The sequence below is a fragment of the Chaetodon auriga genome, chromosome 20 (genome assembly GCF_051107435.1).
Source record: "Chaetodon auriga isolate fChaAug3 chromosome 20, fChaAug3.hap1, whole genome shotgun sequence".
In the NCBI taxonomy this organism is placed as follows: domain Eukaryota; kingdom Metazoa; phylum Chordata; class Actinopteri; order Chaetodontiformes; family Chaetodontidae; genus Chaetodon; species Chaetodon auriga.
The window spans coordinates 21,368,412-21,386,280 of record NC_135093.1 but is presented as its reverse complement, the minus strand read 5'-3'; the positions used below and the strand labels follow the sequence as shown (position 1 = coordinate 21,386,280).

The following is a 17,869-nucleotide window of genomic DNA, read 5'->3' as shown; positions in this document are numbered from 1 at the left end:
CACAGTGGGTTCCTGCATGTGGAAAGAGTTCCAATTGGATTTCCCCAATGCCAAACTCTGCACCGCAGCTGCAAAGTTTAACTTTAAGGAAGCATATGAACCAGTCATGTGCTTTCTTATCAGTAATCTTTTTAAAGGGTTTATAACTTTATAACTTTACTACTTTATAGATCACGAATCACATTATTAACAGCAAAATGAGCGCAAGATCAGTTTCTTCAAATTTGGCACCAACGGCCACTTGGACTCAAGGATGAACTGATAAGATTTTGTTGGTCAAAGGTCAAAGGTCAAGATCACTGTAACATCGTTCCATTGTTGTGAATGAGATATCTTAGGAAGGTCTAAAGGGAATTTCTTCAGATTTGGCACAAACATTCACTGGATGAAGGATGAACAGATCCGTAGATTTTGGTGGTCAAAGGTCACTGCAACCACACAAAACATATTGGCCATAACTTAAGAATGAAGTGAAGTGATGACATTTTATATTCCAAAGATCAACTTCACTGTGACATCATAACATTCTGTCCATTATTCAACATCATAACAACAGAAGGGGAGACTGTGACCAGATTTCACATGTGGTCTGATACTGAATTGGTGACACTAATCTCTGGTGTCCATCTTGAAACTGTGCTGATTGTATAGATCTTCTGTACTGCCTGGTTGAAGATGTGTGTGAAGCATCCACAAATTTGTAGTTTCTTTTCAGCAACATCCATATTTGAAGCATTGCAGTTCTCCACAACCTCACTGGTTCTGCTGATATTGAGCTTTTGCCAAAAAAGACACAATTCCTTTTTATTAATTTCCTTCCAAGTCTTTGTATTTGGTAATAATGAAGTTATACATGCTGGTAATCCACAAATAAATACTCTCAGTTTCTAACGATTGGAAAAACACATTCAAGGACTTTTATTAAGTGGTTGATAAATGGAGTGGTCAGACTGTCCAGATCTGTCAAAGTGCCACATAGTTGTTCTTATTAAAGCTGCAGTAGGTAACTTGCATAAAAGTATTTTTTGTCATATTTGCTAAGACTGTCCTAATGCCCAGACATCACTACTTGAAACATGTAATCTGTGAAAAAAAATGGCTCCATTGGTCCCACCTACTGCTCCTACTGCGATTTGCAAGAATCCACCACGCCCGACACAAAACAACCAATCAGAGCCAGAGGAGCGTCTGAGGGGGTGTCTGACATCTGTCAATCACTACCCACACACGCTGTGAACCGCCCCCTCCCTCTGCTCATGCTGCCGGCTGCCGCTCAGTTAAACAGCTCTGTGAGCGGCGTCAGGAGGCTAGTGAAAGCTATGTCAGAGCAACAGCCACTCGCAAAGGAGAAACTGCCCATACCGCCGCTGCCAACAACAGCATATACGGCTAAGACAACAAATAACTATAAAGCTGATATGGTGATTGTTACAGTTACACTCTGCAGTGCGCACGGTATGTTAGTGACTGTGATGTAGCGGCTGGGCAGAGTTAGCTTGTTTGCGATGCTAAGGCTAACGTTACAGTTGTCACGGCGGCCGCGCAGATGCTGCAGGGAGGAGGGGCTTGGAGGCAGGGCATGAGTGCAGTGGAGAGGGAGGGGGAGTGATGTGGAACTTGTGTTGGTTCAAATTTTCAGGCTAAGTCTGCTCTCTTCTCGATCTTACCTACTGCAACTTCAATGCTTCTAACTGATTGATTTAATATATGATTTCTTATTTATTAACCATATTCAAAACCATTAGTTACAACTTCTAAATTCTCATAAGCCCTTTACCAAGGACGCCTTACTAGTGAGTGGCACTTTTATTTATACAGAATAGTATGAGTCTGAAATTCTGACCTACATCAGCAGCAGAAACTCATGTATCAGCCACTCACTGTTAGGCACTGCTCATAACTGTAGTTATTATCATCTTTGTTTTTTAGACATTTTCAGCCATGGCTGAGCAGAGAATAATTCCACTGTAGTGTGGGAGGATTGACTTACTGTATTGGAATGTGCCCTGCCTTAAAGACATGACAGCCAAATTGAATTTTATCATCCTTGGTTGTTTTCAGTCTGACAAAAATAAGATGATAAAGGTGCAACACTGGACTTCAGTCTTGAGGTCATACATGCCAAGTCTCCTGGTTTCTCCTTATTCTAGGTATGTTTCTGTTTTCCTTTGTCTTTGTTTTGACTGGAATCAAGGGCCCAAGTGCTGTGCTGTGATCAGTCCACACTCAGCACAGACTGGTCTGTGCTGGATTTAAACCGACCACCCTTCCAAGCCAAGTCCCCACAGGCTGAACTATTGAACTATTGATTTCAGCGAGGATGCCACATGCTGCAAATCATCTCTTCACTCTTTTCTTGTCTTGTCACATTTAAGTTATTGTGTATCCTCTTTGTCACAAGCAACATCTACAACAACCAACCTTACAATGATTCACAATTTAGCATTTAAAATGTTTGACTGGAGGCCAATGAGATCACATCATTTCCATGTTCTTAAGAAATTAAATATGTTTTGATCCAGAAATTTTGTAATCTTAAACTTGTCTATAAATGCCCACAAAATCAGGCCCTATCAAGTGCTCAGTGACCATGTGCTTCCACTCAGAGTTTCAGGCTCAATAACTCATGGAGCATCCAACAGGAATTGCCCTTATGTAAACATGAAAGATGACAGGGTTGTGTTCAAACCCTGCCTGCTCTCTCATCTACACACACCTGGCCAATTACTGCATAAAGTGGGAGTGATTGTCAGTTTTCAGAAGAGAAAATGAGGGCACACTAACAGTTTAAAGACCAACTTTCTGCTTCTGCTTTGATCGATTGTATTGTGTCCCAGACCTGAACACTTACGACTCAAGTTGTAATAAACTGAAATTATCCTTTAATGTGCTGCCCATGCAGCATGGATTACCTTCTGCCATAGATATTATCTAGAAATAATATAAAGGGTTGTAAAGTATATTTTTTTTCCAGGAAATGACATAATGTGGAGCTGTAAGGCCGATATTTGTAACGTGACCTCAAAGCAACATGATTCCTCCCACTATTGGATCAGTACACCCAGAAATCACATTTTTCATTTTCATGTAGTTTCACTATGAACTGCAGTATATTGAATCAGTGTTTGGATCAAATGCATGAATTGATTTGTTCCTTCCTGACCATGGATCAGTGTTATATTGAGTACAGTAGAGAACAGAGCTGTCCTTTGGAAACTTACCATAATTGTCAATCGTAACCTCCCAGTTCCAACATTCATAAAGGGGTAAGGTTTCAGATGCTGTTCAACACCCTGACACCTGTAATCACGTTAATACTTGTTTGTTTATTTAACTGGTGGGGTAACAAGGGTCAAATATGTTGGCCATTGTGGGAATTATATCAGATAAGTAAATGAACTGCTGTTCACTGTCCAAGCTCAGTCATTTTATCACGATATACTTTATTTTGTCAACTGACAGTGTTTCAGCTTGAGAATGATCTTCCTGAGTTCACTCTGTTAAGAATCATATTCAACTGTAATACTCAGCATTTTAAATGTATTTACTGATACATTTAAGCATTCTTAAATTCCAAGTCTCACCAAGAGTTTCTCCCTGCTTGTCCTCTTTTTCCAGGGTGGAGTTCCAGAACAAGTTCTACTCTGGCCAGGGCTTCAAGTTTGTCCCCTTCTCATTTGAGAGCATCCTGGAGGGACGATTTGACGAGTGATCAGGCCACAGCTAGCAGAGTTTGCAGCCTTCCCTCCTCTCTTTGTATGTGTTTGTGTGTGTGTGCATGAGACCAAATCTGGCCCTCTTCCACCCTCTAGTGGTCATTTGTGAAATTGTTGTGTATATGAACTATAGTGTGGTCCTTGTAAAGGGTTTTTTTCAGCGCACATGTGCAAAGCTGTACCCATACTGGAGCTTCAATTGCTGTGGGATCACTGTACTCAGCACTCAGTATGCTCACCCCTACTGTAATAACATCTCGCCAGCTTTACTTCGAGGATACCCATTATCAAATGTATTTGGGAAGTCTGTGTCCTTATGGATGAATCCAGGTTGTAGGCAAAAGTAGACAAGTCACCATTGCTGTAATGGCACCTCAGTTGTAAAAACTGTATGCAAAATAATGCAAAGGATTTTGCTAAGTGCTTTGACGAAGAAGTCTGTCCAGGAGATCCTGTAATACCGATTATATTCGGAAAGGAAAGCCATCAAATGCTGTTAAAATGAACATTACAATGTACAAAACTTTTTAGCTGGCTACATGTTGTCTCTGTCCTGTGCTCTTATCAGCTGCTCCAACAGTAAACTGAGGCTTACTTTGCTAAGTCTGTTATTAAATCATCCTCATTTGTGACAACACATAAATCAACTGCCTGATTTATCTATACCTCTATAAGCTTTTGCATTTTGGTATCATTTCAGGTAGTGAGTCTACATTGTTGTCTCTCTGCAGAACTATGTTTTCTCAGCATAGTTAGGTGAGCAGACATATTTTTGGTGAACCAGAATCAAGAGTTGAAATAAAATACTTCAAAGCTTTGTCCTGTGAAGGTACCTCGTGTATATGTACAGCTTGGAACAGTAAAGTGGCGGAAAAACTTTCGAAGAGTCACCCTGGTTGTGAAAAAAACGATAAGACCAGCTATCGTCTTGCACCTGTGCAATCAGTACATTCAGCCATTGCAGACCTCCCAGTGTTTACTCTAAACTTGAAAATTTACTGCACCTGCTGCTCCATTCAGATGAACAAGCAGTGCAAAGGAATAACAATATTGAGACACGAGACAGAAGAATTCCTCTATGGTACATTTGTATACAGTGAGAATCCATTTCAAAGGACACACAGTATTACAGCTGTGCATGATGAGGCGAAGACATGATGTGCTTTGTGCTGTGCTGTGAAACTTCCCTGTACTCATTCTGTGTGAATTGTTGTTGTAAACCAATTGAAGAACTGAACTGATGCATTTAATCTAAAATATCCATGTTAACTGTGTGGAATCACCTCCAGTTGCTTCAGATGTGGGAAATATCCATCATGACAGAATCGTGATAAAGCTTTGACCATCCATTGTTTGTGCAAACTGTACACTCATTTTTCAACATACCTTAGCTTTAATTTAGAAATCTGTGTGCAGCATTTTCAACAAATTACTCCACCTGGTCTCCACACCTGTTAAGAGTTGGATATGGTGAAGTCCTGCACTGTAACACCTGTTCAAGCCCAGGCACAGTGCAGATTCACAACACCACTCTAGTTAGTCTGATCATTTAAGTCACTGTTATTGTCTTTGATTTTCACACTTTTTGTTTTGTTTTGCTTCAGAAAACATATTTTCCAAGTGTTTATGAGATGTTTCATTGAACTCTCATTTGCTTTCTGATGTCAGTAAGCTTCAGAAGAGACGAATCTGTAAACAACACATGCAACTGATGTGTGTCAGTGACTGGTGATATGGAAGATGATTTGTTTGTGATCAATAATAAACAGAAACCAGGGAAGTCATCGTGTGTCTGGTATTTCTCTCACTCTTTCTGGGCAAAGCAGGAAAATCCTCAGACCCTCTGGGGCCCTGAAGGCTTCAGGTTCACTGTGTGGCAATTGAACTGATTAATTACAAAATTGTAGGGTAATATGCAGCACAAAGGGCTACATTGGTATGATCATATTCATGTTATTTAGTTAATGGCCATCAGTGTTTAGATTCAGTGAAGTCACAAGACATTTTTTTCTTTTCACAGCAGGAAGGGCACAGGTGTCAGTAATGATGTGCCAATGCTGGTATTCAGATCGTAATGTAAAAGTAGCAATACTACACAGCAAAAATACTTTGGAATTATATTATTATATTCTGCATCAAAATTCTAAATAAGGAAAAGTACACAGGTCTCAGCAGCAAAATGTACTTTAAGCATCAAAAGTAAAATCACTCATTTTGCCCTTTTCAGCATTTAATCTAATTCACACAAAATAATATGTGTACACAGGTTATAATCTTCTCAACAATATAAACAATATATTTTATTTATTTTTCTTTCTTCAGGGGCACTCCTGCTCTCCACGTTGCGTTACAAGTTACAACTATATCATCCTTTTTAACAGGGCCACCTTGGGAAACCCATCTTATTTCATAACTTTTCACCACTTCAGTGATCCAGCATGAACAATGCCAGGACCCTGAAACTGAGGCAAACAAATGGAATTCATCTGTCATTCATTTGATTGTTTCCAGCTCTGCTTGTGCCGCGGTGACTTGTCAAAATGTCGGCTGTGAAAATTGGATGAGTCACTTTCATCATATGTCTCTCTCTCTCTCTCTCTGACTAAATGAAGCTGACTACTTTCAGCTTCATTTATTGGTCAAGTGTTTTGCTTCGTACATCAGGAGCTCTTAATGTCCATCTGACATTCACCACCTCTGTACCAATCTGAACTCAGCCCAGAAAATGACAAATCCACAGTAAAGTCTTCTACCAGAATGCTGCAGACAAAGCCTGACATAGTCCAAATGGTGGAAACAGTGACCTGCTGGACTCAGGAGTGATGTAGCTCTCTGCTGTTCTTAAGAGTCCACACTGTAAACTGGAAATGCTAAGTTTGTCACACTCGTTGGTCCTTACCTGCCACCACTCTCCGTCTCATCTGCTCACCAATGCAGCCAACACTCTTCACAGTTCAAACCATGCCCACCTGTTCAATCACCTGACACACCTGGGACTCCTGACCAATCAGCTCAATATTTAAGCAGCTCTCTTCCACCCACTCAGTACCAGATTGTTCTTTGCCTTCATGCAAGACTCTCTAACATTATTTTTTTGAGTGATCTCCCAGTATCAACCTCGCCTGTCCCTGACCTCGCCTGTTCTTCGCACCCCTGGTATTACCTTTGCCTTCTGTCTCTGACTACGTCTCTAGCCTTACCCCTGTTGGATTCAAGATTCAGCAGCACTGTTTGCTGTCTGATTTGCCAAACAATTCCTGGATCTGCTGTTTGCTCTGAACTGAGCGCCAAGTTTGCCCCAGTAAAGACTCTCAGAGACTTCTGGGTTCAGTTAGCGCTGCTCTTGGGTCCTAAACCAGCCCGTTACAAAGTTAAGCTATATTACCCTTCAACAAATCTTACCAAAATGAAGGCAGTGCCATAAAATAAGTCATTCTCAGAATGGTATGTTTGAATAACTGTCAGGATTTGAATGGACTATTTTAGAATTAATTAGAATTAGAATTAATTCTTTTTTTCAGGCCGAGTTGCTGTAACCTCTCAAATGAAAGCTGTGAAGCTTTGGACTCAGTTCTCAGCAACCAGTCTTCTAGTCTGAGAGAGCTGGACCTGAGTAACAATGACCTGCAGGATTCAGCAGTGACTCCTTTGGGTTACCAGAAACAATTGAAACTCTAGAACAAAGTCTGTTGCAAGGCAAATATTCTCCAAATACATGATATTAAGACTATTATGTAAACAGTTTCAACTCCTAATGAAGAGAAATGAAATACGAGGCGTTTTTAACTTGCCATTTCATGCTGCACTGAAAAGCACTGAAGGTGTTGACTTATGCTAAGTACATGATTATGTGCAATATGCATTATTTTATTTGCCCCAAACAGTTTTTAAAAGATAAAACATTGTCAGTTTCATTATTTTGCTGGTTATCTCTGTCTTTGTCAAATTTCAATTATTTATCGTCACAAGTTTTAACAAGTAACTAAAGGTGTCCCACAGGATTCAATTTTAGCACCAGTTCTGTTTACTCTTTGTATAAATGATATTGTCCTGCCTCTGCAAACCTGTAAGGGCCACTTCTATGTAGATGACACTATTTTATATTGCTGGGTTGACTCCTGCAGCTTTCTTTAAATGTTCTTCAAGATGCACTTATGGGTCTTAAACTTGTATTCAATTCAAATAAAACCAAATATATACTGTTCTCCAGAGCCAAAGACATTGACTATAGCACCTTCATAATCTGTACACTGACTGGTACAATTATTGAAAGAGTCCCATGTTATAAATATTTAGGCATCTGGATTGATCATAAATTTACATTTAAACAACATAGTGATGCACTAATAACAAAATGAAAAGCAAGCTTGGTTTTCTGAACAAAAACAAGTCATGTTTTCCTTTGTCTTGCAGAAAAAGGATTGTAGAAGCAATCTTTCTCTCTGATATGATCTACGGGCATGCAGCAACATCAACTCTTACGCCATTAAATGCTGTTAACCATTCAGCCCTAAGATTCATAAGTGGAGACCCCTACGCACTCACCACTGCATCCTGTATCAAAAAGTAGGTTGGGGGGCACCCCTATAGCCATTTACTGCGTGTCCTCCCCTCACTCTCTGCCCCCTTCCTGTCGTACCTTCAACTGTCACTATCGTAAAGGCTAAATTGGTTGGTCCTCTCTCTCTGTTAGGACAAACCAGTACTTGTTTTCATTTATTTTAAAAGGGCTTCTCCAAAAATTGCTAACAAATCTGACATCACTTATTGGCTGGAGAGTCTATTTGTGGTCTTTGGTGTGTGTAGGAAAGCTGTTGTGATGAAGTTTGTAACAGTGAGTGAGTCAAACATACAGAAGCAGCACACTTACCTCTGACCCAGGACTGCATTCACAGCCGCGCTCCCTCTTCTGCTGATGTTGGCCTCAACGTTTGGTCTCTGCTCCTTCATGAAGAGCATGAAGGCATTTGCCGGTTTTTTGACGTACGGCCGATCGTCCTGCTGCTGGTTTTCACACTTTCTCTTTCTACGGGACAAGAACAGAGTAAGAGTTCATGTCACCACTGTGGAAATGTTAAGAGAAGCACAATAATACAAGACGTGTGTAAATGCAACCTTGTCTGTGTTGTGCTGTGCATTAAAGCCATTAACAGACACTGATTCTAATAATATTCATACAGACATGTTTGGTAGACAAAGAACAGAAATCAAACAACAGCTGATAAAAATTAAATATAAGAAGACTGTGATTTGATGATGAGTCTGGCTTATTGATGATAACCACAGTCACAGATCAAGAGCCAATCAGAAAAAATCTAAACTAAATGATCTAAACTGTCCAAAGCAAACTACTTTGAGTTGGAGGGGTTGGGTGGAGCAGCAGCAAAGGCAGACGGAGGGAAAACCTGCAGGAGCTCATACAGCAGCTCTTCATTCCTACACAGATAAAGAGAGACAGACAGACGTATCAGACAGTTGAAAGAGTGTCTGTGATGATGCAAACTGAGGCTCAGGCTCTGTGTTCACTCATGTGTGTCTTTGCATTGATGTGTGTGTGTTACTTACAGTTGTCCAACACAGCGCAGGTTTTGGGTGAATCCGTCAGGGAGCCTCACCACTGGTACATCGTTATTCTGGAGACACAAAGACACACAGAACAGGTGATTAGAGAAGCTGCAATGGTGTCATCTGTCCACCAGGTGTCAGGATTTCCCCTTCCTATAAACCCTAAGAACCGTTTGAATGAGCTGCTGTGACATCTGTGGAGGAAAAACACACGAGGAGAATCGTCCACGTGCAGGTATTCAACCATAATCAGAATGTCTCTGCTGAAGGTCACAGAGGTCAGAGGTCAGGAGTGTTTTTTCATGTGAAGGTCATTGACCACAGTACCAAAAACTAGACAAGTTAGTAAAGCATTCATGCAGAATTGAATGAATCCTGATTTGATTAAAACTGAGCTCTAATTGTGAATGAAAGATGAGCTGATCTTTAAGGTGAAGTAACATCCACCTGCAAACTGTTAAGTTGTTAGATTTAGCTTCAAGTGGACCAGCTCCAACATTAAAATGCTGCTTACACATTCATGCATCAATAACAATACTCCAAAATTATAATTACGTCATAATTGGAGTCGTTGAAAGGAGCCAGTCTGTATGATGAGAATTTTTACTTTTAACACTACTTCTACATTTTTTTGTATTTTTAGCTCAGTAAGATTTGAAGGCAGCTGGAACATTTACTTGTATAATGAAGTATTTTCACATTATGGTATTAGCAATTTTACTTCAGTCGAAGATCTGAAAATCAGTGATGTTTTTACAGTCAGTACAGTTTTGAGATACTGCTCCATTTTCTGCTACTTCATATTTCACACATTTCGGAGGCATAAATTCTACCTTCTACACTACATTTATCTAACAGCTGTAGTTACAAGTTAATTGGCAGATTAAGATTTAACATGAAAAAGTTTTGATTAATTTCTAAAATCTGAAGCATTGTTACAGATTTAAGTGGATCTGCTCCTGCAAAGTGTGATAGTTAGTGCTGTTGTACTTACTGAAAAGGTTTGATGCTCAAGGATCGCTCAGTTTGGTTCTCTGAACTTGTCTTGATACAATGATTTCTGTGTTGTCGATGTGAAAGCTGTCAAATCTTCTGGTGAAATGAAGCGGCTCTCTCTATATATACACTTGCTTTAGAATGGACATTATGATGTCATGTGTTCTGATTCTGATTCTCTGAGTCTATTCCAAAGCATCAGCTAACAACCAGATTTCATTTGTAAATATGGTGACCATTATCAATGTCCCCATGTCCTTCTCTCCCAAAAATGTTCACACTAAACCTTCATTATACTCAACACATACGTGAGATGCAGCTCAATGTGCTGAACATAACATCCATCCATCCATCTTCTATAACGACTATCCCTTTCGGGGGGGCGGGGTACACCCTGAACCGGTCGCCAGTTGATTGCAGGGCAACATATAGAGACAGACAACCATTCACGGTCACACTCACACCTAAGGACAATTTACCAATTAACCTAATGAGCATGTTTTTGGTCTGTGGGAGGAAGCCACGCGCACTACTTGCTGCGCCACCGTGCCGCCCTCTGAACATAACATTTCATAAAAAAAATAAAATATTTAAAACACTGAAACAGATTAACAAACAATTTCAAACACAATAAAACAAAACAGGAGATAAAGCATTTCAGAGATGTTCATTAACGCCATTTTCAACAAGCTGCATTTATTTGCTGCCATAAAAATTAAACATTTCTTTTTATAACACATCTGTGGACATGAGCACGTGTAACACCTGATGAATCCAATATTTTACATATAACAGAGGCATTAAACAGTTTAAAGATGAAGAAATACATTTCAAAAGTAAACTTGAGTCATATAATATGCAGTATGAAGAAGCAGCTCCTCTCTGTGGAGGCACAACACTTTTAAACCATGAATCATGTGGTGTGCTACAAAGCAGAGCTGGTTTGCTTTAAAACACAAGAAAAATGTCTAGAGACACCCTCTGGTCACAGGTTGCAGAGTCAAGATATCAAATTTTATTATCTTTAGAGCTGATTTTTGCTGATTCTCATTATGAGGAGTAGCAGTGGAGGAAGTGATCTTTATTGAAACATCCCTGAAATGACTAAAACATCATTCTGATTTAATAACTTAAACAAAGATACAATGCAGTACTATTAAATGTATCATGGACATGAGTTTGTGATCAGAAAGCTTTGTAGTTCACAGTTATATTTGGTTTCAGATAAACAAAACACTTTGCATATTAATAGAAACGTATTCCAAACTTTTCTTCTGATATGAAGTCACATCTTTCTGTTTATTGTGACTAAATTGCATAAACAAGATTTTTGACTTTGACTTTTGAGTGAGTGAGTGGGCAGGCGGTGTAAATATTTCACTCATGCCAAGCCAGCATCATCAAATAGTCAACAATTAATTTCTATCAATATCAATCATCTCAAACTCTGTGTGTATATTTATTTGTTTTTTAACTCTATGTGCAAGTTTTTACTCGTGTGTTTAACTGTGTCAACCACCTTAAATTGTGTGAAGAAACACACAAGGACACAAACAAACTAAATTTTGTGTTTCCGGTGAGAATTTAAAAATTTAAAGCATCTTTGAACACACACACACACACACACACACACACACACACACACACACTGCAAGCCAAGGCAGGTTCATGTATCTTCTGTTCCCTCAATACACATCATGTGTGTTTTTCCTTCTGTGGAGTTCTTGCTGATGGAGAACTCCAAAGTTTGTGTCTCCTCTTCCACCCAGCCATGTACCTGGGAAGCAAGAAATTCTGAATTCATTTCATATCCTTGCAGATCTTCTTAATCACCCCACATAGAGACACATATATGGTAAGAGCTCTGTTGTGCGCATATGTGTAACTGTGCTTGTGTTACAACCCCGATGAGGTCGGCCTTGGTGACAGTACGGTCCTTGAAGCAGCATTATGCTCAGCCAGCAGCGGTCTTATTGAGGGCGACACAAAGAGCGCAACTTGTGGAGAAATCCAGCTGATGACAGAACCTGTTGGGGAGAGAGAAAATGATTTGAGGCTATGACTTTTGGTGAGCATGATGTATGTGAGGTAATCTGATGTGATTCTGACCTGAATCCACAGAAGGTGCTAGGGTCTGCCAGCTGAGGGAAGCCTTGCCGAAGTTGTGCCTGCACGATGTGTTTCTCATACCACATCTTGCTGTCAATGCAGATGCCCCAGTGCTTGTCCACCACAATGTAGTCATCACTGGTACAGCACACGCAGGCTCTCCAGGCTGGCAGGCTCTGTGCTCATCATGTTAGCCTTTAGCTGACACCTTTCATACAGCCTGCTGAGACAATGTAGTTGTGCTTCACATTTCACCGTGTAACTCTCATTTTGACTGAATCAGGTAGTGGTGCAATAAGTACTTCAATGTATGACAATGTAAGACAACCCTTCTGAAAATGTCATCAGCAAAATTAACTTAAAGAAACAAGAGTAAAGTTCCTTGTTATGCAGAATGTCCCCTTTCATACTGTGACATTATCGCTTTACTATTATTGATACCTTCATGTGTCGGCAGCATTTCATGTTGTAGCAGGTCTGAACTTCTTCGTATACTGTTGGTTGGTTTAATCTGTAACAATATGTCATAGTTTATAAACCAATCATATGTTTTGATTGTAAAATGTTGATATTATGCACAGTATCAAGTTTTAAACAAATGTACACCTCTCCAACATGCCAGACGCCATCGAATGTGAGCATTTGCCTGCTCAAGTCAGTTATGGCGACGAACTGCAGTCAGGTTGAGACCGCGATGAGGACGACGAGCATGCAGATGAGCTTCCGTGAGACGGTTTCTGACAGTTTGTGCAGAAATTCTTTGGTTATGCAAACCGATTGTTGCAGCAGCTGTCCGGGTGGCTGATCTCAGACGATCTTGGAGGTGAACATGCTGAATATGGAGGTCCTGGGCTGGTGTGGTTACACATGGTCTGTGGTTGTGAGGCCAGTTGGATGTACTGCCAAATGTCTGAAATACCTTTGGAGACGGCTTATGGTAGAGAAATGAACATTGTGCTGTGTGATAAAACTGAACATTTTAGAGTGGCCTTTTATTGTGGCCAGCCTAAGGCACACCTGTGCAATAATCATGCTGTCTAATCAGCATCTTAATATGCCACATCTGTGAGGTGGGACGGATTATCTCGGCAAAGGAGAAGTGCTCACTAACACAGATTTAGACAGATTTGTGAACAATATTTGAGAGAGAATGGTCTTTTGTGTATGTAGAAAATGTTTTAGATCTTTGAGTTCAGCTCATGAAAAATGGGAGCAAAAAGTGTTGCGTTTATATTTTTGTTCAGTGTAGTTCACCTGGGTCCTGCAGGCTATCAAAGCTGGCCCATGTCTCTCCCTTCCCACCCCTGATCCACCCTTCATCACCACGTTTTCCACAGCACACATGCTATGAATCACTTGCATTGCTAATGTTGCTGATTTAAGATAAGGTGCTTGCCCATATAAACAGAGAACCTCATAAAAAAAAAACATTTTATGGACATTAATTAATGTTGTCCATTGATTAATGTTTGGGTCATCCATAAAACACAATTCTACTTTTTAGTCACTTCAGTCACAGCAGGTAAAGGTAAAACCTAAAAAAGCAAAGTTTTTAGATCGAGAGAACTAATATGACTATAATGATATATATATATATATATATATGATTATAAAAGAAAACAGAATGCTGACCTTATATTTTTATTACAAAACATTTGGATATGTCAGTTAACAGTTTGGACTCAAATACTATCTGACATTATGAAGCTCTTCAACTGTTTTCAGAATGGTTTATTGCATTTCTGTGATTGTGTAACACCTGTTTACATAGATAACATCAGGTTGAATACTATACAGCTGGTGCAACACAAAAGCAAACTGAAAATACTTCGGATACAATAAATAAACAACAACAATGTCAATGCTTTGAATTGTACAGTTCCACTTCACGTTATCATTGCTACAGTTCAAAAAACGTTGGTCTTCTAGTCATGTCAGTGTGTGCAATATTGTTGGAAACAGGCCTGGGATTCATTTCAGACTGTTAACAATTGGCACTGGCTCTAAAACACCAATTCTACAACAGCTTTCTGTAAGATGCTTTGTCATATTGGCAAAGTAAGTAATGATTCATTGGGTGGAAATGTTTAAGTCTTCTCATGATACCAAACATATACTGAAGCCGTTTGATTATTTCATTCATTTATAAGATGCTTCATACCTAATACTGATCTCTTGATCCCTTCATCTGAACAATTGTAAGTTATAAGATTCCCTGTGAAATTATCTTAATAAGAAATATTCAAAGTTATTCTTGTCATGTGTAAATCAACAAAATATGAATGTTCCAAAACTCTCATCAATAAAACAACACTTTTCTTTAACATGATAACCTACAGTAGATGACTTAACAGAGTGATGCCTAACATAGAAATGCGTCTTATAATCTGATGACACACTGACAGTGATAAAGTCTTCATGTCACAGTTGCCAGCACCATCAGTGAATCTGACTCTCCTTGCACAGAACACAGCTAAACACAAAGCAAACGAAGACAAAGTCAAATAAAACAAAGAAACTCATTGCAACTATGAAGCAGATCCATGCATATCACATCTAATAAACTAACGATAAGACAGCAGATTATCTAGTGCACATTATCATTTTGCTATTGCATAACTGAGCAAATTGTATTTCTAATATAAAAAAATCTTGTGTCTACATAATGATTGAGTTTGTTCTCAAATAATTTACTAATAAAACGAAAGAACAAATATGCTGTACATTAAAATTATGTTGAGCTAAAATAGAGTGACTCTGAATTAAATATTTAACATGAAAGCAATTTCTTACACAACATAATACACAAGGCTACATTATAAAAATACAGGAATGGGATTTTACATGCCCCTCATTTGTACAGCAAATGTCAGACAGGCAGAAACAGGAACTTTTCACCATCATGGAGATCTAGAGTAACATAAAGAAAAAAATCAGATTTTTTCGTTGTCACATTTGAACCAAGTAGAATCAGATTTACATTGAGAGCTGTAGCGGGATGTGGTCATTTGAAAAAGATTTGAAAAATCTGGTTACTGTAACTGGGGTAGGGGATTAGAAAAATCTGGCCTGATGACAATGATGATGATGTATACAGGTAATTGTGTTTCTAAATAGCGTTTTACTGACAAGTAAAGTAAAAGTGGCTGAATGAAAGGACAAGAGTGATGCACCCTTGTGTTTTTAAGAATTCCATCTGAAGTCCAACTGAAGCTAACTTAATGTAACCAGTAGAAGTCAAACTATTCACCACTGCTGAACACTGGACTTTTTCTTATAGTCACAAACTACCACCACTCTATCTGTCTGCCTGTGTGTCTGACTGCTTCAACACAGATACATACACCAAATGAAGAAGAAGAAGAAGAAGAAGAATCGGGGGGAGACATTCCCCTTTATTTGTCACACACACGGTCGGAAACACGGCACACGGAGGTGAAATTTGCCTTCCGCTTTTGACCCATCCTGGTCGTCCCTCCTCCGCGGCAGACCAGGAGCGGTGGGCAGCCAGACCGGCGCCCGGGGACCCATTCTGTTGCGTCACCATTGGTCAGGTGGTGATCTTCTTCAAATGTAAGCGATGGTTCCAAAATCAGGTCAGGGTAGGGGGGGAAATCTAACTGGCTGACCTGCTGCATGTTTACAGAGTTTTCCACTAAAACGTTTTCTTTGTTACCTGCTTGACCTGGTTGTATACAAATGCATTGAGTATGATGTGGTCAAAAGCTCCACAAAAAGCTTAAATGTGGCCCTTGAAATTAGCATATTAGAATAGTTTAGCATTTATTTTGATACAGTATATGCTCTTCTCATGCATGTTTTTAGAGTTATTGGTTATTGTAATTATTCCTCCTCCTTCTTACACTGGCTGTGAACAGATCCTTCCCATCCCATTGTGTGACATGTGGAGATTCCAACGACCCGCCTGTGAGGTGCCGGTGTTACCTGGTCCACCCATCTATTGATAGAAATGCTACATTTAAGTTTGTACTAATGCCATAAGTCATTGGAAAGCCAACACTTCACATCACCAGGTGGATCTTCCATGTCATGCCCACAGCTAACAATAATCAAGGAGAGACGGCAGTGCCTTGTTTCATGTAAAGATTAAACCAGTTACAACTGATTGTGCAGATGACTGGTGCCGCGTACAGGCAATGAAGTTGTGAAAATGTTGATATGCTATGTCAGTGGGTAATTTACAGTCAAATCAAGGAATTCAGTGCATATATAGCGATTTACAGGGATATTACACAAGGTTTCAAGCAATAAATATAGTAAATGGTCTCAATATAAGATATATAGCCTAAATGTAAGCATAGAGATGCAAAATATGAATATAGATTGTCTGAATACAAATAGAGACATTTATCTAGATAAATATGCCTCAATGCCTCAACATACTGTCCTAAAACATATGTAAGTGTTCAGCCCGTTTAAGTGCACATTGTTGGTAGATTACTTTATAATGTCAGCAGCGTCATTCTACTGTTTACCTCACAATCATCAAGACAGAGGATAAAATGAATGTCACCGTGATAACTTTCCAGAGTTGTAAAATCATGACTCAAAGTGTTATACGTATGTAAACCACTGCGTGATGTTTTGGCATCTGATTCCTACTCATCTATCTAACATCTATCTACTACTCAAATTGGCTGTCCTGGACTTTACTTGATTATTTAATTAGTGCCTGAAACAACATGTCCCAACCAAAGCAGTCCTTTGCATTTTTTAACGCAGTGTTGTTTTTAGTCTGAACACCTGCTATCTTATTATGGGGTATGCTTGGAACAAACTGGTTTGTAAGAAGTGGCATCTGACCACAATTCAGGCAAAAGGATTTATAGCTGTTCTGAAAGGCCACGCTCAAAGATGGAATGACAAGCCTGCTGTCAAAGTGGAGCGGAAGGGGATGTTGGTTTACAACTTCAGATACTCGTTTCTACAAAAAGTAATGGAACATACTTGTCTGAAGAATAAAAAATAGAGCTTCAAACAGAAGCTCAAAGCCTTCCTACTTTCTCTCTTCCCCACACCTGGCCAGCTGTTGGGTGAAGTGGGTATGCCTGTTGGACTGTTCAGAAAAGTTAAAAAAAATTGTTGAACACATCCTCCCCACCCACTTACAATGTCATGGAGGGAGGTTGTTTTAGATGCTGAATCTGACGAGCACTTAGTATGAAGTGCACCAATGCCTCCTGAGGCCATGTATTAACTTCAGTTGAACTTAAGAATGCATTTTTGCAAAGAATGATGACTGTGGATTTTGTCCCATCACGTACAGAAGCTCACATTACTGTTACCATAGGAAGGGATCACTTCACGGCCAGTGCAGACAGCAGGAATGATTACAGCGACCAGTAGTTCTTTTAACGTAGCTCTTGCACCCTGTCTGTTTATAGATGATGACTTCATAGATGAAGTCTCCTTCACATACCATTTAGAAACAATGGAGGGGTGATGCATTACAAAGGTACCAC

General features: G+C 39.5%; 1 protein-coding gene across 2 annotated transcripts in view; it reads left to right on the top strand.

Annotated features, from left to right (window-relative positions):
- LOC143339550 (V-type proton ATPase 116 kDa subunit a 1-like) overlaps nt 1–5,500 on the top strand; it is a 28,557-nt gene extending 23,057 nt beyond the window's left edge. For both annotated transcript variants that reach the window (XM_076760856.1, XM_076760855.1), the window contains exon 22: nt 3,619–5,500. In XM_076760856.1, the coding sequence (XP_076616971.1) occupies nt 3,619–3,712 (94 nt within the window). In that variant the 3' untranslated portion in view covers nt 3,713–5,500. The remainder of the gene's footprint in view (nt 1–3,618) is intronic.
- Nucleotides 5,501–17,869: the final 12,369 nt, after the last annotated feature.